This window comes from Thermobia domestica, chromosome 7 (assembly GCF_964235325.1).
Source record: "Thermobia domestica chromosome 7, izTheDome1.hap1.1, whole genome shotgun sequence".
Classification (NCBI taxonomy): Eukaryota; Metazoa; Arthropoda; class Insecta; order Zygentoma; family Lepismatidae; genus Thermobia; species Thermobia domestica.
The window spans coordinates 52,451,983-52,476,128 of NC_137460.1; the positions used below are offsets into that span (position 1 = coordinate 52,451,983).

The window sequence follows — 24,146 nt, forward strand, 5'->3', positions numbered from 1 at the left end:
GGGGGTTTGTTAGCTTTCGGGAGGGCTTTGCCTGAAAATGTGAAAATTCTGCAAGATATTTCATATACTTTACTATAGTAAGTAAGATTTCGGGGGAGGGGGGGGCTTAAGCCCGGAAACCTCCCTAAATACGCCACTGACCCCAATATAGGGTTGTTAATGAATCACATAAAAACCTTGGGCCTTATGCAGTGTCTTTTCAACACGTGATTGGTGTCATACTAAGGAGTTCGACTAACATATGTTTCCTGCAGTAGTCAGGACTTGAATAAGACGCTAATAATACGTCAAAACGACTCTGCCTAAAGGTCTCTTAAGTTTAAAATTTAGTTTAATTACATTGAACGTCATGGCCTCTACGTGAGTGAATATCAGGACGAACAGACGGACAGAAAATCACTTTTCTCGTTATCTATGGGCCATGAAACGTGAAAATCCATTAAAATCTTGAATTCAATTTTCTTCACGATCACCATATTGTCTTCTCCCCTTTCGTCACTCGAAAGTAAAAATGCGTTCCATTTAATACAATGACTCATATTTTCTTTGAGACTTCGCAATTATTCCCTCTGAAAATAACTCAAGAATGAGGGTTCAATGTTACTCCTCCTCCCACAATCACCTACATCAACAGACACTACTTTTCCGAGAAAGCACTGCAAGATGAGGGTAATGCGTGACGAACAGTGACCCAGTTCTTTGTCTCCAAAACCGGAGATTTCTTTCAGAGATGGATTCAACAACTGTTTGACAAGTTGCACAATGTGGAATCTGACGGAGACTATATTCCTGACTAATGGTAGTGTCCCAGGCAAGTTATCGTTCTTTTCCTCGAGATACAAAAATGCATTATTTATGGGATGACCTTGTACATATCTTTGTGAATAATCAATGTTACTCGAAAGTTTTCTATCTTGGCCCGATATGAATAAATTCAGTATTGTCCATATTAAGAATACTAGTTGTTTCCCCGAAACCACCATCGTCTAAAAGTTACCTGCACGCTAGCGACAACTCTTGGCGTCATCTAGAGGTAGCGTAGCAAATTAAAACTATTAACCTGAATGAACTATTGGGAATTAGAGTGACTAATAGGCAGACGTCTTGGGTTTATAAGAATTAAGAGGATCTAAATATTTTAGCCTAGAAGTCTATGCAACCCATAACTGTTTAAATATTTTGAAGTTTGCATATTAGTGTTACTCAGACATGTGTTTTGGTTGCATACATTACGGATACTCTCCAACTTTAACAATCAAATGACAATCGGCAACATATGATGACTTTTTTTTTTTTTTTTTTTTTTTTTTTTTTTTTAAGGAAATGAATAATAAGCCTAAGACAACACGATATTGGAAAGTGCAGATCCATCTACAACAAATGGGAAACAAGTACCGGAAAAATGCAATATTACTCTTTTAGTACTTATTTAGAGCTAAAAACGTATTACCCTGTTACAAGACATGAAATAAAGTTACGAACTCAGTACATTTTCCTATAAGAGAAACGAATTTCCAATTTAAAAAAATCTCTATTAGTATTTTGGAGTGTTCAAAACTTTGGAACCTCTATATTAGATTACGTATTGTGCATAATCTATACGTATTATACAGTAAAGCCAGAAAGCCACGATTATCCGTGAGCGGATGATCCACAGTAGTCGTTGCAGACTGACACTCTACATCCAAATAAGTACTGTATGTTCTAAAACAAAAATAAATTGTATTCGAAAAATTAATATTTCCAACAATAGTGCACGGTTTGAAGTGCAACTCTATTCTGACAAGCAGAAGCCGCTTGTTGTAAGGTATGCAAAACTGAAATTGAGAAGTGATTTGCATGGTAGTAAATTACATTCATTGTTCACTATGGAGTGGATCCATGGGCGACCACTGGGGGGTTAATTATGAACCTAAAAAAAAACAATTTTAATCCAAGCTAACAACCGGGAAAATAGAACAGGCCCTACAGAGCGAAGGTCGAAAATTACTGACACGTTTATTGTGCATTGTACTCTTAAAGGCTTTCTCGGAATTTGTAGATGAGTGACAGGTTCTTGCTCTTTTGTTTTGGTCATGGTTTTCACATTATCTGATCGCTGATCTTGATGAGCTGAACGGGCGAGTGTATCGATTCAATCTATCAAGTTCACTAACATAATTTTTATATTGAAATATTTTTCTTCATGTTTGCAAATCATTTTTAGTTTTTTTTTTTTTTTTTTTTATCTGCGATTTTCGCTAATCGTAATGTCTTTGCCACCCAATTCCGCAGATCATCGTGGCTTTACACTATAACTTAACGTTGTTTATATTGTCAATGTGTTGGTTACGTGTAGACGAAGACTTTTTTTTTTATGAGACACGCACATCACTGCTTAAAACTTATCATTATTAATTCTTTCATACGCTTTTATATAGCTTCCCCATTTCTGAAGAAAGCTGCAGTTGCAAAACTCTAGCCCAATAGTTTCCAAGTGAAAAGAAGGAAACTTATCCAACTGAAACATGACATCAAACTAATCACAAATCGTTTTATTTCTATGACATAGTCGACATTTCTGCAGTTGTTTTGTGGTCACTTAAGAACTTTCGTATAGTGCTACGCAACATAATTATACAGCACCCCAGTAAAAGTTATAAAAAATTTAATAAAAGAGGATATGAAACCAAATTTATACAGGACATACCTTTATGGTTGAGAAATGAAAGTACACTAATAGAGGTGCTGCAAGTGATCTCCCATCATCTGTATACACAGTTCAACACGGCACTGAATGTTCGTGAATGTTGATGCCAAAGTATTGGGCATGACTGCCTGCATTTCACGGCGGATAACCTTTTAAACGTGGCACGTGTTCCATCTTGAAAATATTATGTAACATATGATGTGATGATGAGACAGTCCGGGAATATTTTTGCGACATATTGCTTACAACAATTATACGTAATATAATACAGCCATGACTGATGATGAACAGAGTACTGATCGGAACAGTTACGTGATGAAACAAAGCACATAAGTAATTGTCATAACAAATAAATAAATATTAAATCATGCCTAGACAAACGTAGGTGGGTATCGCAAGAAAGTTAGGTAAGGAAGTTAAGCTAATAACTGACGTAATGGATTGGTTTGATAGAATGCATATTAAATACTAAACTAAAGCTATACTCACTAAATAAACCCAGATTGCTAATCTCATCGCGAACGTTTCAGCAAAAGTTCTTACCCTCCTCAACACGAAACCTTTCAGAACGTTGCTACACGAACCTCAATAGTTGATTAGCATTTACTGTTTAGAATCGGCTCTGGGGTAAAGTGTTCACCTCTGGTGCATAAGGTCCCTGGTTCGATCCCAGCCCGGGCTAAGCGAACTTTGTGGTGGACAAACACCGTATGCGTAGGTTTTCTCAGGGTTCTCCCGTTTCTTCCTACGTACTTCATTCCACCGTTATCGTCCATTTACCATCACCGTCTCCTTTAGCCTCGGTGCATAATTATGGAACGTTAAACTAAAAATAATAATAATAATAATAATAATAATAATAGTTTACAATAATCTGTGTTGAGTAAGACAAAAACTTTTTGCTGAAATGTTTACAGCGAGATTTGCTATCTGGCTGTAATTGGTGAATACAGTTTAGCTTATAAGTTACATAAGTATTCGTGAGTTTACTCTATTTCTGAGAACCTAGTCATAGTTATTAAGTAAATATAATGCTAAAAAAAAGAGCCAATTATAAACAGAACGTGTAATCAATCGTCTTAGCAATGAAAATGTAAAGTTAAATTCTAGAGAGAATATGAGTTCATCAAGAGGATAGAGGAAGATAAATTCCCTTGGACCTCTTTTTCCCGATACCCATGCAAAGAAATAAAACACACAAAAGTTATCTTTTTAGAAGAAAAGCACTTTAATGAAGTAAATATTCACAAAGTTGTTGCATACTTTATCAAAAAATTTAACTTAATATTTTAACATTAAATATCGAAAAAGTTTGTTTAAACAATATTCATCTCGACATTTCACAAAAATTATCATCATGTTTCTCTTTTGGACAATCGAGTTATTGTCTTTTGTCTTCCTTAGACGTAAGAGGCAGTAAAGATTAGATAAAAGTTGAAAGCACTACCGCGTTTCCTTCCTAAATAGGAAAAAGAAATTAAAAATAAGTCATCTACATAAGATGAAAAAAGAAACTATAATCATGAATCACTGTTTTCAAGGTACTGATCGGTAACTGTCTTTTCTTTTCGTTTGTTTGTGATTTTTAAATTAGATTTCAGGTTCATTCAGCGACCTTTCCAACAACGTCTTCTGACGGGCTCTCTCTGTGAGTCTCTGTAGGAAAAGAACATTTTATAAAGATTAAATTAATTATAACATATGCCATCTTACACTTCAACAACATATTTTATACATAGATATATATGTACTAAATTTTAGAATTTACTCACGTGAAGATATTGATTCTCTACGATTATTTCACCAGTTATGATTTCTTTCAAAGAGAAATTCATGACAATGTGGCAACCAGGGCCGGCCCTAGGCATTTTTCCGCCCCCTGCACCTTTCTCCAGAAAGAACAGATCTCAAAGCCACGATTTTAAGTATGCTACTCCATCATGAACAACGAAGGGGAGGAAAAGAGCACCTGCACTCAGAAAGACCTAAACGTTAAAAATACAATCTCGTTGTGTCTGTTTCTTCTTCTTCTTTAAATAATAATATATTATGTTAGTGAAAGATAAAGCAAACACACCTATAGAGGAAAGATGGTAATCCTTTTTACAGAATTCAATATCAGCTTCAGTCTCAATATGTCGGTTTGCAATTCCAGTGCAACTAGCTCTTTTATCTTTATTTCTTGATTTTTCTCCTACATCTGTTTAAAAAAAAATTAAACTTGTTTCCGCCTTCAATGATAAGGAACTTGTTTGTGACAAAGATTAGTTTTCGTATCAAAACTGTGATAATTAACTACATGGAACAAGTGTTCACTACTGTTAGAGAATTGAGTTCTTGTATTTGATAATAATTAAGCAATTCACGCTGGGAATTGTTTGACCATTTGCTTTAGCACTGTTCAAGTGACCTTAAACTAATGCAACCTAAACATGATTTATGAATGTAGTATTCAAATAGAGGGCCAGCTTAGTAAGCTTAACTACCATCATCATGAAACCTGTTTCCAACAAGAAATCTTTATTTTAAATAACATAATTATGAGAGATTTTGCCGCCTCTCGCAACTTACCATCCCGCGCAAATGCACGTGTTGCACATATGGCAGAGCCGGCAATGGTGGCCACTAGTTTTTGAATGAAGATCAATAAATAATGCTGTCTTGATATTTGTTGATGTAACGGTACGCAATTCCATGAGTTATAGCTGTAGTATATTTAAAAAATATTTACCATGCTATTGTACTAACCTTAGAGAGAAGCTGTACTGATGAAAGGATAATAGATAATAAATTTGAAAGCCTAGCATCAATCCCGAAAACCCACCACAATGCAGTATTAATATATTTCAACATTATTATTATTATTATTATTATTATTATTATTATTATTATTATTATTATTTCACCAAAGTGAAAAGTGGTAATATATATATATAATGATATTCGACATCAAGTTCTTAAGTGAAGTGTTTTAATTAAAATTGAACAAATATCAGAAAATATGTAGTATGTAAGAAAGAGAAAGGTAAAACAATTTTGACAATTAAAACAATTTTTCAAAAAAATAGATGTATAGTACAAAATTTTAAAATTAAAAGCGTGAAAACTTGATTCAAGAGTGCACTTATGCTCCTTGTCAACGAGATTTTGTTAAATTCTTACACCCATGAATATTCAATAAGATTGGACAAATATATTTTAATAGCCATTTACATTTCACTTAGGTAAATTTACCAATTCATTATTTTTGTTCATGGCTATAAATACTCTCCAATTTTAGGAGAATGGGAAAATTGAATCTACATTATAAGAAGTGTCTTTGTGGTACTACAGGATAGAATACTAAGAATACTATTAATTAAATAAGAATCAAAACTAATTTCCATATCTTATTATAGTCACAGATTCAGAGTAATATTCACCTGAAATTATAATTTAAAGAAAGAAAGAACAATGCTAAGCTTTAGAATTCCTGTTTAATGTCAAGCCCTGTTTTTAACTTTATCTTGTAAATAATAATAAATCTTCCAATATAAGAATATTGCCAAAATATTATTTTAATTTATCTGTGAAAATTGTTGAAAAATCCTGAATTATCTCTATCAAATATTTTGAGCAATTGTCATTTACTCAAACAGTACCAAATATTGAGAAAAAAAAAAAAAACGATACATTCATTTTTGTCTTTGATCTATAAGAGCTTCTTGCTTAAATGAAAGAGCGTTATATAAAATGTCTTCGAATTTAAACTAAAAGGCCTATCCGGTTGCAATGATGTGAACCGATTTTGGGGGAGATGGCTGCAATTCAGCTCAAATATAGAAGAGACTATGTAGATTCTATATTCCGAAAGCAAATTGTCCTAAAAGGGATGGAACATCGTTTCGTTAAAAACAACGAAATATTGACATTAATGTAAATGGAAAAATCAATGAAAAACAAATAATTCCTTGAGGAAGATGGCTGAAATTCAGCTCAAGTATGGAAGAGACTATGTAGATTCTGTATTTTAAAAGCAAATTGTCTTAAAATGGATAAAACATAGTCAAAAAGCACAAAACATTAATAATGTCAATGGAAAATGAATGGGGAAAAAAATGAAGTCGTCCACATATCTCAAAAACTATAAGGAGATGGCTAATTGAAAAGCTTATTGTAAAGATATAATGAAGAGCTTAAAAACGATGTATAGCACGTAACGTAAATATGGATAGGACATTGTCAAAAAGTAAAGTTGTTTGAGTAAAATCAATAATAATGATAAAGTATATGCAACTTCATTACCCAGCGCGCCCCACGTACAGGCTACGTGCTTGAATTATCTCACATCTGGATTTAGAATCCCCAAACTCGATTTAGCACGCAACATGACTTTTGACCTGATCACATGACACAGTCTGGTGCTTATGGCAAACCGGGTAGGCCCTTTTGCATAGACAGTTCGAAGGAAATTATGATAGTTTTTAGTTTTATATAATACATCAGCATTTGACTATTATTGTTTTGAACTACCTGGAGCAAAAATGAAATACATTAATTGATATAAACTATATTTTAAAGCAACACTTAGTCACGTATTTAATAATAGACCCATATATTTAGAGCAGTGAAACAAATACTTTAAATAAGCTACGAAGTCTTACAAAAATTTTATGACAACGAATGCTACTTCTGCGATTCTGTTTCCTCAACACATGCATACTGATTTTCTCGAACATTAAAAGCAAATCAACTAAAACTGAAAAGGAAACTTTTAGAATTTTACTAAAATAATTTTCTGTGCGACGAGCAGTGCAATGTTCAAACTACTACTGTGAAAAACTACCAATTTTATTACCATAAACCGCTTCAAGTTTCTTCGAATAATACTTACTGTAAGTAATTTTTCTACATCGCTAATATTTGCTTCAATTACATTATAGTATACACACTAAAATACGTGTGTGTGTTACAAAAAGGTACTATTTTTTAGTATATCATCACGCTTGTAAATCATTTACATTTTGTACATTTTTTTACTGTGTAATAGCTAATTGCACATATGTTAAGAATAATTGAAAATGACATAGAACATCAGCTTAAGGTGGGGTCCAAACCATATGTATTCTCCGGATGTCTCACATCAACATGTGTACATAATACAGGAAACTGATGTAAGCGTTCCTTGTAGCAATCAGAATGTACTACGGAAACTAAATTTCAACCAAATTATGTGATTTTTGGGTACTTAAAAAGCAGTCCTGATTTAATAAATTTTCACAGAAGTACAGAAAGAATTAATTATATTAGCGAAGTGGTTTAATAAAAGTTATAAAAATTCCAGGGTTGTTTTTTTTTTTTTTTTTTTTTTTTTTGTCAATGACATTTTGTTAAATTATTACATCCATAAATTTCTAATAAAATTAGATAAATATATTTTAAATAATCATTTACTGTAGATTTGAATAATCATATACACAACTTGGCTAAATCTAACCCAATGGCAGCAGATACTCTCAAATTTTAGCAACAAAAAATCTAACCTATAATGTAGGGAGTAGCTTTGTTGTACTTAAGGATGAAATACATTTAACTGATTGTTTATAATTTAAACAGATGTAATGTGGAATCAACTTTTATACAGCAACATTTGTTGTCAGACAGGTGTGAAGCATGAAGGAACTAATGTCGCATCTTCCAGTATACATCGAATCAATCTTGACCTTTTGCTTTTTTTCAATAAAACTTATGCATTCTATTTTGTATTAACTATTTAAAATAGTATGAATAATAAATATTTATGCAAACAGATACAATGTTAAGCCTGTATATTTGATACCTTATAGATGGACTGCAAATTACCTGGATTCCTGAAATGGTCCATTGGTGGCATGTTTACAGGGTTTATTATTCGTTTATTACATTCGTTTATTAAACCTTTCTTTTCCCCTACAATATATCAGCATGTGGTTAAAAAAAAATGTTAAACTAAATTCTTCAGCCTCAATTCACTGATAATTATCAAGTTAGTTCGAAGAAAATTTCAATTTTGTCCAGTTATTAGTAATAAGTAGTTTTCGATACCTGGGTAGTATTCTTAGTAATGACATGAAATGCGAACGTGAAACAAAAGCAAGGATAGGAATGGCGAAAGAAGCCTTTAAAAGAAAGAAAAGTCTGTTTTGTGGGATCTTGAACAAAGAGTTGAGAAAAAGACTCATAAAATGCTTCGTGTGGAGTGTTGTACTGTATGGGGCGGAAACGTGGACATTACGTAAAGGTGACGAAAATCGACTGGAAGCCTTCGAAATGTGGGTGTGGAGAAGAATGGAAAGAATTAGTTGGGTCGAGCGGAAAACGAATGAGAGAGTGTTAGAAATGGTGGGTGAGAAAAGAACACTTTTAGATATTATTAGGAAGAGGAAGAGAAACTGGTTGGGACATTGCCTAAGAAGAGATTGTATATCATGAGGGACGTCCTAGAGGGTATGGTGGCGGGAAAGAGAGGGAGGGGGCGAAGGAGACTACAATTAATGGATTATATTAAAACAGAAAGATCATACGCGAAGACGAAAAAGTTAGCGGAGGACCGTGGAGCATGGAAGTTTCTCAGCTGCGGCAAGTGACCTGCCAATAAAGGCAGAATACCTATGATGATGATGATTAGTAATAAGTAACGTTCCATTTTAACAAAAATGTTCCTGAAAGTTCTTGTTTGCCATTTGCACACGAGAATTTATAGATACTAATACGAAGTTCTTATTCCTCCATATATACTAAACTTATGATTGAGTTTTAAACTTTAAATTCTTGTACTTAAACTACAGTATTTCTATCAACTCTTTCCAAAACAAAAAGAAACTTCTGTTTTGATTGACATCCATTCAAGCATTTAAGATCAACATTTTTTTCAGATTGTTGACAGAATTATTCTATCTCTTTATTTAAGATTCTCTAATCAAATACAATCAAATGTCTTTTTTTGTGTGTGTGAAATGTAAATACATTGTATTGTTTGGAGATTATTTCCTAAGACAACTTTCTTTCCTTTCTTAAAAATATTGCATTTTCAAGATATCCTACATCAAACAAATGATGTTTTTTTCACACAACAACTATGATTGTAATTCATCTTTCTATTTACCTACCTATTACCTATTTCTAGTAGTCAATATTCAATCACAAGAGACTTCTACAGTTTTATAAAAATATCTAAATTGCAACCAATATCTTTACAAATGTCCACTAGTTCGCTGTAGACTAAGTTAATAAGCTCAAATTTCTTCTTTGTCGAGCTCCTGTCATATATCAAAATTTAGCTAACAATACAAATATATCAATATATTTTTCCAAATAGACATTTGTCAAAAATATTTATAGAAAGTTTTTTTTTTTTTTTCTAACAGTTGAAGTTATAGGTCGGAATCGGCTATTTACAGAATCTGTGTGGTCGGTATTTCATCAGTTAATTTTTGTATTGCAGTTTCTTTCTCACCAGCGACTAACATTGTTTATTAATACTTTGACTGCCCATGGTCATTTTTGAGGATGGACCACGGCACCAACGTATGTTTGCCTTATAGTCACCACCAGGCTACGAAGCGATATTCAAATAATACGTACCTAGAGACCTCAATATTCAATTTTCTATGTTATTTTTTAACCAAATCTGGCTCCTGGCGAGAAAATAATGTATGAGCCACATATGACTCACGGGGCCTTAGAGTCTAACCAATTTACGTCTAGACCCTGTGAGCCACACGTGGCTCACATAAAAACAAGGAAATGGACACTTTTTTTTATTAATAATACATTTTTGCAAACCATTAAAATATATTTCTTTTACAATTTTAATGGTATGCAATATTATTAACAAAAGTGTCAATTTCTATTTTTTCATGTGAGCCACATATGACTCGCAGGGCCTAGACGTAAATTTGTTCCTGTGAGGCCACGTGAGTCACATGTGGCTCACACATTTTTCCCGCCAGGGGCCAGATCTGGTAAAAATATATATATATATATATATATATATATATATTGAATATTGAGGTCTCTAGGTATGTATTATTTGAATATGTTAAGTTCTAAACTGCGAAGTATCACAGTTCAATAAAAGCAGAAACAATATGTATTTTCGCACTTTTAGCAAGTTAACATTTTCACATATTTTCCGTGGATATGGATGTATAATTCGAAAAGCTAAAGGTCATGCAATATAGTCACACATTTGACCCAAAACATCGTATTGAAAAGGAAAACAATCCTTTTCGTAGGACCTCAGAGAAGTGCCAAACAAAAGTCAACGCGTGAGCCATATATTGATCACGGACCCCACGGTCAGTTTTAGTGTGAGCCATATATGGCTCATAGAGCCTCACGGAGCAGTTTAGTGAGAGCCACATATGGCTCACACGGCGGTCAATGTGTTAAGTGATTTTGTCTTTTGTTTAGATATTCTTAATCTATGCATTTTAATGTTAATAAGTTATGACATCTTTTCTTGTCACTTCAGGTCAATGTCTTTTATGTAAATTTTTCACATCATAGTATCGTGTGAGTATTCTGTGAAATGTTTTGCTAAACTGTATACTAAACACATTTCTAGCATCTATTATATAGGGTTTAATCTGACCGTATATTTCTTTATATCATCACTAATATGTAAATTTTATCAAACTAGTATTTGACCATATTACGTATACATATATCCAGGTTCTAACAATTAAAAAAAAAAAAAAAAAAAAAAAAAGAACTGGACACTTAATAAGGCCCTTTTGAGAAAAGAAGTAAACAGGAGACAATTGGACTGAATCAATTAAATGGTCAAGGAGAGGAAGTTTTCTTAAATAATGTTGATAAATTTTCAACTTGAAATACACAGACCTCTCATATTTTAACTTTTTTTCTTTCATTTTTAACTATTTTATTAAACCCTTTGATAATGAGTTTCACTAGGGCTTGAAGTGCTTGGTATACTACAAGTTTTGCATTTTTTGTAAATTTTAAATATTAATAATGTGTTATAGATTTACTTAAAGTATCAATCAAACAAATCAATTGCTCGGAGTACTCTTTAGGAGAAATAAAATTGATATTTTATTACAGAATTTTCGATAAACAATATACATCATTTAATTCCTTACTGTAAGCAAAAATTTACTTTCAGTAATATTGATCACGTTTTCCGATTAGTTAGGAGAAAAAAGGATACTGGGGAAACAGTTCGACCGAATGCAACTTTTTTCGGTCAACCTATGAAAACTCTAAAATTCCATTCAGATAGCTAGTAGTTGATCATCTAGTAAAAAACTAAAATAACTTTCATTAATACTATAAAAATGTCTCACAGAAATATTGAAATTCTAAGAAATTTCGTAATATAGCGAAATTTCGACTCTACTTAAGTAAAATGAAAGAAACTAGATTACAGCATGTAGATTGTATTATTCACAATTGTCTATCTGCTACAAGTGTAGACGAAAATATTACGGGTGTTTTGAGTCATATTTATTTAAACACTGGGACTGCAAAACCTGTAAGGAAGTTGAGAATTTTACAAATAAATTATAATTTGAAGGTCAGGAAACATATTCCAAGATTGATTTGTTTAAACAATTGTGACTAATGTAATCAATTTTTGAGATATAGTAAATAACAATCCAAATAAGACATCCACATAAGCAAATACTTCTGAGGGATGCTACAAATATATTGAAAAACGTTTTGAACAATAGAAGCACAGTTGATATGTATAAAGGAGTTTGGCAACATTTCACAGTACGAAAAATAAATAAACAACTACATTACAAATATAAATAAATTGAAATATTAGAGAGATACATTCAGTGCTTAGCAGATTAGAAAATGCTAAAGTTGGATTGAAATGCATATTATTTTGCCTTTGATAGAAAAGGGAGAAGAAGGGACTTTTAAAGATATAAGAAAATGGAGCCAGATGATGATAAAAATATCGTAACTAAGTTACCGCTGTTATCGAAAATAGATACGTTACATTATTACAGACTGTTTTATTATTGTTTGAAGAACTGTTATAGATCAAATTTAATTAATGAATGCCACTGAATTGCTATATGTAAAACTAGCAGCGTTCACCCCGCTTCGCTGCGGTCACCCCGGAACGCAATAAACGTTGTTACTTAGATAATTTTTACTTTTTCGCTTTCAAGTGATATGATAAAAACCATAGAAGATTGCAGTAAATGTTAACATTATATCGCCTGTCATTTATGTTAACCCGCCCTGCTTCGCTGCGGTCACCCCGGAACGCAATAAACTTTGTTACTTAGATAATTTTTACTTTTTCGCTTTCAAGTGATATGATAAAAACCATAGTAGATTGCAGTAAATGTTAACATTATATCGCCTGTCATTTATGTTAACCCGCCGAGTGACACGGTCATGCGGGTTGCATATAAATACGTTTATTTTTACCTATGATGAACTAACAAAGGATTTGTACGTTATGGACACTTGAATGGTCAATTATCTCAAGACACTGGTAATTAAAAATTAAAGTGATATGATAAAAACCATCTAGGGTCCAAATCCTAATAACCCCCCAAAAATGAAAGAAATTGGTTCAGCCGTATTAGCGTGATGAGGGAACAAAGGATTTGTGCGTTCTCTTTTATATATATAGATACGAATAACGAACATAATTAGAATTTAGCTTAAAACATCCTGATAAAGGACGTTCGATTTTTACGCCAAAAATATTGATATGAAGTTTGAAAATAATAATTACTAATCGCTGCTGAGCACACAAGGTTAGTATTGAATTAAATGTATAATGTTTTATACGATCAATTAATCATCCATAAGATAAACTGGAAGCAAAACAGCTAAATCTAAATCTGAAAGAAAGGTATTTTCTGTCTAACTCATGAATTATTATTTTACCATTTCTAGAGAACATTTATTGAAGAGTACTTTACTATGATTATGGATCTCTGATATTGAAAAAAAAATAGTATTACGGTTTTGATTTATGGAGTTACTGACAAGCTTTTAAATTCATTTTGATGCTACTGAGTAAATCGAGGTAAATGTTTTGTCCAATTAATTAGGACTACAATTAATATCATTTCGTGAAAACGCATTGCTTGTCGAAGAATTAATAACAAATCATTATCCTGAAATGTTTACTTTTAAGTGATACCGTAATAACATCACGGACAACTTTATCTCGCTTGTTTGGAAAAGAAGTACCATGCTAAATCACTACATGCATACCTTATTCATATTTGACCTATTTTCTTTACAGCCCGTGCTATATTTTACGAAATAAACTAAGGATATTTGTCAAATTTAATTCCTTAGTTTAAATGCTTCATTCTGGGGCATCCGCTTGTAACAAAGCAATGTGCGTATCGCGGGTAACTACTGGGAAGTTATTGTTTTAAAGAAATGCAAGATAAAACATGCCCCTGAAATACTACTATGACTTGCAAGAATTTATCTACATCCATATATACATATTTTACATTGCGCTTGCTGTTAGTGTATTAGTATACTGATACGTATCCCCTTAGCTACAGTTTTTAGTTGTTAGTTGCATATAGCCTGTGTGAAAGTTAGTGGTGATGAAAGTAACAAAGTCTTACCCTCTGATCAGATTTGTTTCTGTAGTGCCTGGCAAGTAGTTCAAGTTCAGAGAGGTATGCTAAACTTTCGGTTTCTAATATTGCAGCTTGTAATTTAGGAGCCAACAGTGAGGTTGTCTTCTTTCCTAGCATGGCCTTTAATTTCCATTTGCGCAAATCGTTGTTGATAGTCTCTGAGTATTCTGTGAGGGAATCCTGCTGCCATTCCTCGGTTTCACTTGACGTTGACACATTGTCTTCTCTGATTATTTCGTTTATTTTACCTAAATTAGTTGTTAGAATGTGTGCTCTTTTAGGAGCATAACCATTTATATTTTGTTGGTAGATGAGTGTATTCTTAATTAAATTACGATTAATAGGCGAAGCGTTATATTCTTCTTCAGAACTTCTTGCACTGCTTTCTAGCTTGCTAATTGCGCTATCTGTTAGTGAAGCATTATGAGCAATATTTTCTACAGGGTAGATAATTATCTTAGCAATTCGGCGCTCGCTACTATTCGCTAACAGCTCCTCAGGTGGAGTAAAATTAATGAAACTACCATCAGCTGATGACTGTTTCGAATGATTTGGGGTGGAAAACTTTGACCCAATAACTGAAGGGGAACTGTAACCTGATGATGATTCAGAGGCTTCACTTGAGATTCTGTGATAGGGAATAAAGAGTAGTGGACTCTTACCATTAGAAGTGGCGATACTCTCCCCAACATCCTCTTGGGTCACCATTGTTGTAGGAAGAGGAGAACTAGCTGAATCGTCACGCGCAGCATCGAGTTTTGTGCATAAAGATGATGGTGTATTCAGTTCATCACTGCAACTACCGCTACTCACTTTAGTATTATCTGTGTCGATATTTTCCTCACTTTCAATAGTCTCATTTTCTTCACGACACGACACTGCCACTGTTTGAGCAGACGTTGCTAACTGCGTTCGTGATGAACTCGCTGGTAGATCCGCTTCCCCAATTGATTTCCACGTTTCGGATGGCGTTTCAATGGTGTTGGGTGACCCGAGATCCTGAAGCAACTGCAAAGCTGCTTCTAATTCTCTTGAAAATTCAGCGTCACTGTCTTTATGATCGGTCTTTTCGGAATCGTCTTTCGGTGAACCATGTTGGCTACTGGCTTTAACCTGCCCTGAATCACTATGTGGCACTTTGCTTATCGTTATTGTTCCATTATCACTTACTGCTTGAAATTTACTTTTCTTCGTTAATATAGCCTGCTCTAATTCCAACATCACTGTTGCATATTGAATCTTTTCCGCATGATCCAGATCTGCGAGTTTCAAATCTTTTAATTCATATCGTCCCTTCGCGTCTAAATATAATTCTATAGGCACTCTTTTACTAACAGTTTCGGAAGGCAAGTGATAGTAATGGCCCTTCTTAGGATCAGTTTTAAATGTTCCATAGAAGGTACTATCAGGGAACTTTTCCAGATAATCATATATTGGTTGATTCACACTGGAATCTTGTGACGAACTCGACGAAATACCAATGGGAGAGGGAGTCCGAGAAAAGCTTCTCATGTAACGTAGTTTTCTGTCTCCGGTTTCCTCTCCTGACACATGCTCCACACACACGATAGGATTTAGAAACATGCCGTGGCGTTTTGGTTTAGCTGAACTGGTTACTTCCGTAGTATCTTCTTCTGCTTTCCCACTGTCCTTCTGAGGAATCTTGGTGAGTTCTAAATATTCCATCTGTGATCCTGAGGCATCTCCATCGAACACCCATGATTGTGCATATTTATCGTATGTGCTATTGGGTTCTTTCGGTACAGCATTGTTCTTTTTCTGAAACAAAAGAGAAAAAGTGATGGTATTAATAGACTGGATGAATACAATTTAATATAATTATAGAGTCGAGAAAAAATTGCCTTAAGAGACCAGGAGTACAGCTAGTATGAATCAAGAGCTTCGATTTAGCATGAGTCATAAATACTTTTCATATACAGGGTGACCACAAAGTCCCGTTACCCCTTGATAAATGTTAATGTAAATTTTCCCGTTTTTCCTTGATAAATGCTAAAGTTTTCCCGTTACCCCTTTATAAATGCTAATGTAAGATTTTCCATTGTTTCAGATTGAGAAACCACACAAGTAAGAAAAACTATTCGCCACAGGAAGTGTGAAGGGTAAGGAAAGAAGTGGCAGACCGTCTACATGAGCCAGTGCCGGATTTACGTATAAGCTAAACAAGCTATAGCTTAGGGCCCCACACTCTTGGGGGCCTCAAAAATTGAAGAAAACAACTGGTTGTACATTTCCAAAATATAAGAAAAATAATAAATAAAATAAAATCTACAAATATCAACAGTTCTTCGTGTTGTGTAGGCTCATATGACGTAAGTGATGGTGCCCCTTCTGCTAGCTTGCTCCCTAAAAATCACTAATTTTTTTTCTTTCCATTTCTGTATAGTGCGTCTACGTTCATCTTGATACTTAAAGGGCCCCATCACCTTCAATAGCTTAGGGCCCCACCAAACCTAAATCCGACTCTGACACGTCGTTATCCTTTGTTATGAGAATGACGGTCGACAGACTGATCCTTTGGACACTTAATGTTTCCTATTTCAATAAAATTTTTCGAAAGCATTGTTGTTTGTCATTCAGTGCTTTCCATGTAGTTACTTCCATACGTTTAGTGATTATGTTACTTATTTTCAGGAATAATGAGACTTTGTGGCCACCCTAAAAAAAAAAAAAAAAAAAAAAAAAAAAAAAAAAAAAAAAAAAAAAAAAAAAAAGCAAAATAGCTCAGTGTAAACGGCAGATAAGGTAATGAGGCTGTTCTGACGAAGCTTCATGGAGATATTAAAATTGTAACTTATTATGTGAATTTCTCAAGGAAACCAATTAATAATATAATAAACCAAAACTTTATTACCTAAGTATATCCACGAAGCTTTCATCAGTGTTGCAGCATTAACATATCGGTTGTTTACTTGGATTATTTTGCCGTTTTTTCTAAAAATTTCATAAACTGAAGTTATATATAATGAAAAGTGCTTATGGCCCATGTTAAATCGAACTTAATTCATACCAGCTGTATCCATTGCTACTCTCTCTCTTAAAGTAAAACTTTATTTATTTTATAATAAATAAATAAATACGTACATGAACATTGTACGAGGATACCTATTCAAAGGTATATAATGAATGCAATAGTTTAACAGTCACAAAATACATCATAAACATACATAACAAATTAATAAAGATAAAATATAAAATAACATGTTTAATGATAACTGATGGGTACTATAGAATATATCTTATCTTAATACGTAATAATATGCTTACCTTTGTAGCCGTGTCTTCTTCGTTTTAGTTTACGTTGATACTTACAGTAGACTCGTGCGGAACTCAGAGTTGCAAACGTATTTACTTCTTGCAGGCCGGAACTCCTATATATTCTCACTATTAACTGCTTTTGTACTGTTCTGTAAAGAGAATGAACGCAAAGGATTCCCAGATCAAGCTAGTTTCATAGAACACTTATTACAATTCCGTTTCAATTAGTATCATTTCACTAACAATTCGAAAGCTATTTTGTAACGGTTTTTGGACCCAAGATTATTTCATGCTCTTTGTTAACTTAATCACTTTTTGCATTGGTTTTCATGTATACTCTTGCTGACATGTCTACAATTGAAATTTAATATAATTACAGCTTTTTTTTAAAAAAAAAAAAAAAAAAAACACACACACAAATTCCTTATTCATATTCATTAAAATAATTCGTCTTATTGTTTGTTTCAGAACTTTGACCAGAAGGATGCACAGACATTTAATTTTATGTGCATTCTTGTAGTCAAAGTTCTGAAACAAACAATAAAACGAATTATTTTACTGGATATGAATAAGGAATTTGTATGTTAAAAAAATGCTATAATTATATTAAATTTCAATTACATATTAGCACATATTAGCAAGGGTATACACAAAAACCAGTGCGACTGGGACCAAGAACAATATCTTCGAATTGTTAGTGAAGTTATTACACTACTGGAGACAGAAGTGTAATAAATGTTCTGTGAAACTAGTTTGATCCGAAAATTCTCTCGGCTCATTCTCTTTACAGGATAGTACAAAAGCAGTTAATGATGAGAATGTGAGTTTCGGCCTGTAAGAAGTAAATACGATTACAACCATGAACCCAACGCGCGTCGAAATATCAACATCAACTAAGCGAAGAGAATCACAAGTATATGCACACTGTTAAAAATCATGACATGCTTAATAATTCTACTTGTTTCAAAATCAATGTTTTGAATTAATTATGTTAATTTTTAAAATTTTATAATTAAGGCAGATCTTAAAATTATTTTAGAATGAAAAAGAGTATTAAAACAGTGGTTAAATTTTTTCAACTCTGGAATTCATTCTTTTTCCTGCTCTCTAGACAAGTCCGGTTTTAGCAGTTATATCATGGCACGCTTCTACAAATAATAATAGGTTTGCAAGTTTAATACGAAACAGTATTCCCAGTTTTAATAACAATATTAATATATTACTTGAGAAAAATAGCTTTTATTTGAAGTAATTTATAAAATTGACAACTAATTTATTTATTTATTTATTTTATAAACGTTCAAAATTTATAACGCAAGCATTTCTTGATATTATTTTCAAGTATTCTTGGAAATTTTAAAACCAGGGATGCAAATAATCACTCGCCCGCGGCAAGTGGTTCATTCGTGCGGGCGAGTATTTAATATCATACCGAAAGTATGTAAATGATTTCTATTGTGGGATGTGGGATAGTAACTTTTTTCTTCGGCTAGTAAAATTTTGTTGCTTATTTGCATTCCTGTTTTAAACGAAAAGTGATGTACACATGTCAAGAATTATAACAAGTAGCAATTGTTTTCTTTTCAGTACCTACTCCAAATAATTAAAAAATGAAATTATTATAGTTTAACGTCTCACAATTATACCCTTTAGGCTAAAGAAAACGAATAATTTAATGAAAGAGAATGATTATGAAATGTTTGTGCTCTCCCACCGGGAATCGAATCCGAGATCACGTGCACTGAAACCATACATGCTAGCCAGTAGGGTAGTAGAGAGGTTCTCCAAATAACGAGGGAAACGTGAGCTGCAATGAGAGAGAAAAATAAGGGAACAGACTTAGACTATGTCTGTTCCATCTTAGTTGCAGCATATGCTGTAACTATTATTTCTATCTAATACAGTTCTAATTCATAGCAAATTTCGTAATGTACTGCAGGGGTTCTCAGCATTTTCCACTGGCGTACAACCACTGAAACATATTAATTATTAATACAATCATAAGTGGTATGTACCACAAACAGCGGCTCGCGTACTACCAGTGACGGACCCTGATTTAGGACTTGACCTGAATGGCTAGCTCAATACAATAGAATTAACATCTGAGGAAGATAAAATTTTTGTTATTGAAACTGTTACGCCGTTTTTAATTTGAATAAAGAAATACATACTCTGGTCAGAAAAATATTAATTATTTAAATAATAATTCCAGAGTCAAGATGGATGGAGTTAAATGATTGTTGTTGGGAATTGATATATTTAGTTGGTCTGAAAGAATTTAGTTTTCTGAAACTAAACATCTATTGGCAAATTAGTCTGTGTAAATATTAGTTCTTTGAATTTATCGATAATAATAAAAATGGTGGTTTAAGAAGTATTGTAGTTCGATCATATTTGATAGATGTGGGGCCTCGCCTGTGGGTGTAAATAACTCCATATTGTTCTATATGATTTAAGAAGCGGAACAATATATAAATGTCTAAAAGAGATAGTTAATTAATCATAAAAGTATTCAGTTTGCGTGTTACGCTTTCGAATTTATTCATATACGGTGCACACCAAAAGTATATGCCGTTTTTTTATTTATTTATTTATTTATTTTTATTTATTTATTTATTTTTATTTATTTATTTATTTATTTTTTTGAAAGCAACTGCGCTTCGGAAACCTCTATCCTTCGTCTCTAAGCAGTGCAGGTTTTGTTTACTAGGTGGCAGCAGTTGAGTCCCACTGCCTGAACGAGTAAGACGTGCTTCTGATGATGCCCAGAGACATGGAATTTTCAGTTGAAGAGCAACGGGTAATTGTGAAATTCCTCATCGTAGCTTGTGCATCCAATATTCATTGCTAATTGGAAGGTGCGTGTGGTAATAGTGCTCTTGCAGAAAACACTGTTAGGAAGTGGGTACGTGAGTTCAAAGCAGGGTGAACGAGTGTGAAAGATGAGCAAAGGTCTGGACGCCAAAACAATATCTACTAACACTAACATTACCCGTGCTGAAAATTTCATTATGGAAGATAGGCATGTCACCATGCAGGAAATTTGTGATACACTAGGCCTAACAGTGGGAACAATAGAACGAATACTTACAAACGAACTGAACAATCAAAAAGAGGCAAGGATTCGACCAAGTGTTACAAATTCGACACGCTTAGAAGAGAAAGGCGTAATTTCTTGGAAAGTGTAGTGACGATGGATAAATCACAGATTCCATTGGTCAACCCAGAAACAAAAAAGCAGTTGATACAGTACAAATACACAGTTTCCCCACCCCTAAAAAGTTTCGTCAGGGGGCATCCAATGAGGTGCTGTACGCCTTCTTCTGGGATTCCAAAAAAAATTATATTCTCCCACCCTCTTTCGAAACGTCATGCAATTACGGGAGAGTATTTTCGTACACTTTTGGATAAGGAATTTTTGCCAAATTTGACTGAAAAACGATCACAAATAGCAAATGGTAATTTTATCCTCCACATGGACAATGCATCGCCACACCGTGCTAATGTTGTGACCTCATTTCTGCTGACCATAATATTGAATTTCTGCCCCACACACCCTACTCGCCAGATTGATCCCCAAGTGACTTTTGGTAATTCCCAAATCTCAAAAATTCTTCTTCTGGATGCCATTTTACCAGTAAATTATCTCTGGAAATTATTTTCAAGTATCTGAAAAATATCCCGAAATATGAATGTGCTACATGTTACACAAATACACAAAATAGGTGCCAAGCCGGCAACTGTTTGTATCAATTAGTGCTGTCGAAATCGGTTTTTGAAAAAACCGAAAACCGGTTTTTGAAAAAAGTGAAATTTCATAAAACCGAAATGTCGGTTTTGAAAACCGCATTTGCGGTTTCGGTTTCGAAAACCGCTTTTGCGGTTTCGGTTTTGAAAACCGCATTTGCGGTTTCGGTTTTGAAAACCGCTTTTGCGGTTTCGGTTTCTGAAAACCGCATTTGCGGTTTCGGTTTTGAAAACCGCTTTTGCGGTTTCGGTTTTGAAAACCGCATCTGCGGTTTCGGTTTTGAAAACCGATTTTTTCAAAAACCGAAAACTGCAGAAGTCACAAAAATTCGACAGCACTATAGCACGGCCAACAAGAGATGGTCTCTGACGTTTCTTACCACGTGCGGTGGGACATTGCAGCCCCTACTTCGATACCAGTGTTACAAACCACGATCACTCTGTCTTATACCATTAATTAAATTGCCACTACAGTTGCACCGAATAAAACCTTGACACGCGAGTAGTGGCAATGTCACTGCAAGCTGTCAGAGACGTTCTCTTACTGGACGCGCTATAATATCAAGTAACGACGAGGAAACAGCAAAGAATCTTTCCCATCTTCGGCTCACAGTTGCCAGATGGAGGGAAATTTTCCCCGGCGTAGGGAAAAAATGCTCAAAATTTGCAGAGGTGAAAGAAGATACTTTTTCTTAAAATGTCTTAACGTGTAGGGAAATTCTTGTTTAGTATTCTTTTACAATTGGCAGAATAAAAAAAAATAAGTTGCAGTTTCTCACAAAGAGGCACGGCTATCGTTATTGGGAAGTAAAAAGATATAGAATAAAATATGATCGGTGTTCCCTTCACGTATGAACTATTGCAGGTGTCTGGGACTTGCGATAAGAAACCAGTCGACACATGCAAAACCACAACATTCACATTTATCGGAGTGGCAACAAATCAACAATAAAATTTTGAATTGCGATCTAATTTTTTTCTTTTCTTTTTTCTAAGAAAGGGAGGTGGTGTTTTTTTGTTAACAAAAGAAAGACTGGCAGTACTATTTAGAAACAAAGTGAAAGAGTAATGATAATATAAAAGATCTCAGTCTAAGTGGATGATATTTCAAATTGAATTTCATGGGTTGCAGGTGTAGTGATCTTAAATAGGGATATACCTTATTTTCTATTTAGCTTAGTGTTGTCATATTACCCGATTTTTGCGGGTACCACCCGATTGTCAGGTTCTATATTTGTCCCTCGCTATCTTAATCACGAAAAACCACCTGCTTTTTGGGATTGGAGAAAAATCTAAGACGACTTAGTGAATAAAGTGTTGGTATATTCAACGTAAACCGCTATACCTTTGACAATCTTAATCGCGATTGAGTTAAATTTGGAATTGCGCTCAGGCTCAGGCTGTGAGCTATCTGAGCAGTGCGCGGGTGTAGGGCCATTCGCTAATAAGAGATCTGCTTTAATGCACAATAGTTTTCTTTGTGTAATTCATGTGTTTTTAATGTAATGTATTGGAGGTTCTATACGAATGAATATTCTTTTGTAGATGTTGTGACAAACATACTTGAATTATTCATGCCTTCATAAGCTACAAGAATGCCGAACGACAATTTCAAGTGTAACTTTAACGACACTTATAGAAGCGAATTTACGTATGTTAGCCAGGGCAGAACTCAGTTTGAAGCAAAATGTACACTCTGGAAAACTTAGTTTCGTTTGAAAAGTAGGCTGCAGGGAAGCAAAGTGGACCCCACCTGATTTTTATATATTTTGTAAACTAGATCACGAGGAACACGAATCTGGAGTTTTGACATTCCGACTTCCGGAGCTCGAGATATTAAAACTAAGTTTAATATAGATATATTCTCTATACGAAACATATTATGTCCTGTGAGATATATAAAGGTAACCAAGAAAGTTCTGTCGCTTTTTGTGGAGGTCTGTGTTCAATTGATCCTTACACCGTGAGTTGAATGCTAATGGAGAAAAGGCGAAGGTCAGATGTTGGTGTGGGTATATCCAACATTCTACCTGCTTGTGGCAGTTCAGTTACAACGTGAACTTGTGTAAGGGCAGAGTGAATATGGAACCTCCACAGAGCGTTATAAGGGTGTGTATGCTGTACGAGTTCAAACTTGGATCAAACGCCACTACAGTGGGGCGGAAGATATCTCAGGCCTTTCGTGAGGGTGTCGTGATTACGCAGACAGTGCAAGGGTGGTTTAGAAAGTTTAAGGACGGTGACAAAACACTCACGAAAGACGCACCACGTGCTGGAAGACCAACACATGTACAAAATGAAAATCTTCAGGTAGCAATTGAGGCGAACAGCGGAGGGACCTGTGAGAAACTGGGGCTAACATTCAATGTGAGTGGAGAAACCATCCGGCAGCACCTCCATCAACTTGGGAAACACTACAATTTGAGTCTATTGGTCCCACATGAATTAACTCCGGGCCAGAAGACTACGCGTGCAGACACCTGTGTTGTTTTGCTGTCTCGTCTGAGGAAGAAGCCATTTCTGGACAGGATGTTGACATGTGATGAGAAGCTCCATGGCGTCGTCATCATTCGTTAAAATCCCATGAACTGGTTCCAAAACAGCTGAAACCAGTAATGCAGTAGAAAGTCCTGCTGTGTGTTTGGTGGACTGCTCGCGACATCGTGCATCGGGAACTGCTACCAGCTGGTCATCGCATCAATCCAACTGTGTACTGTCAGCAGTTGAGCCGTGTTCAAGAGAAACTCAAAACTCTGGAGCCAGCACTTCTGAATCCCAAAGGGGTCCTTATGTCACAGGACAACGCTAAGCCC

The 24,146-nt window shown here is 34.3% G+C and overlaps 1 protein-coding gene across 3 annotated transcripts in view; it reads right to left on the reverse strand.

Moving 5' to 3' along the window:
- Window positions 1–3,893: 3,893 nt before the first annotated feature.
- LOC145690093 (uncharacterized) overlaps window positions 3,894–24,146 on the reverse strand; it is a 158,921-nt gene continuing 138,668 nt past the window's right edge. For all 3 annotated transcript variants that reach the window (XM_081764651.1, XM_081764650.1, XM_081764649.1), the window contains exons 5-6: window positions 14,296–16,089; window positions 3,894–4,345 (exon numbers count right to left, since the gene is read on the reverse strand). In XM_081764651.1, the coding sequence (XP_081620777.1) occupies window positions 4,280–4,345; window positions 14,296–16,089 (1,860 nt within the window). In that variant the 3' untranslated portion in view covers window positions 3,894–4,279. The remainder of the gene's footprint in view (window positions 4,346–14,295; window positions 16,090–24,146) is intronic.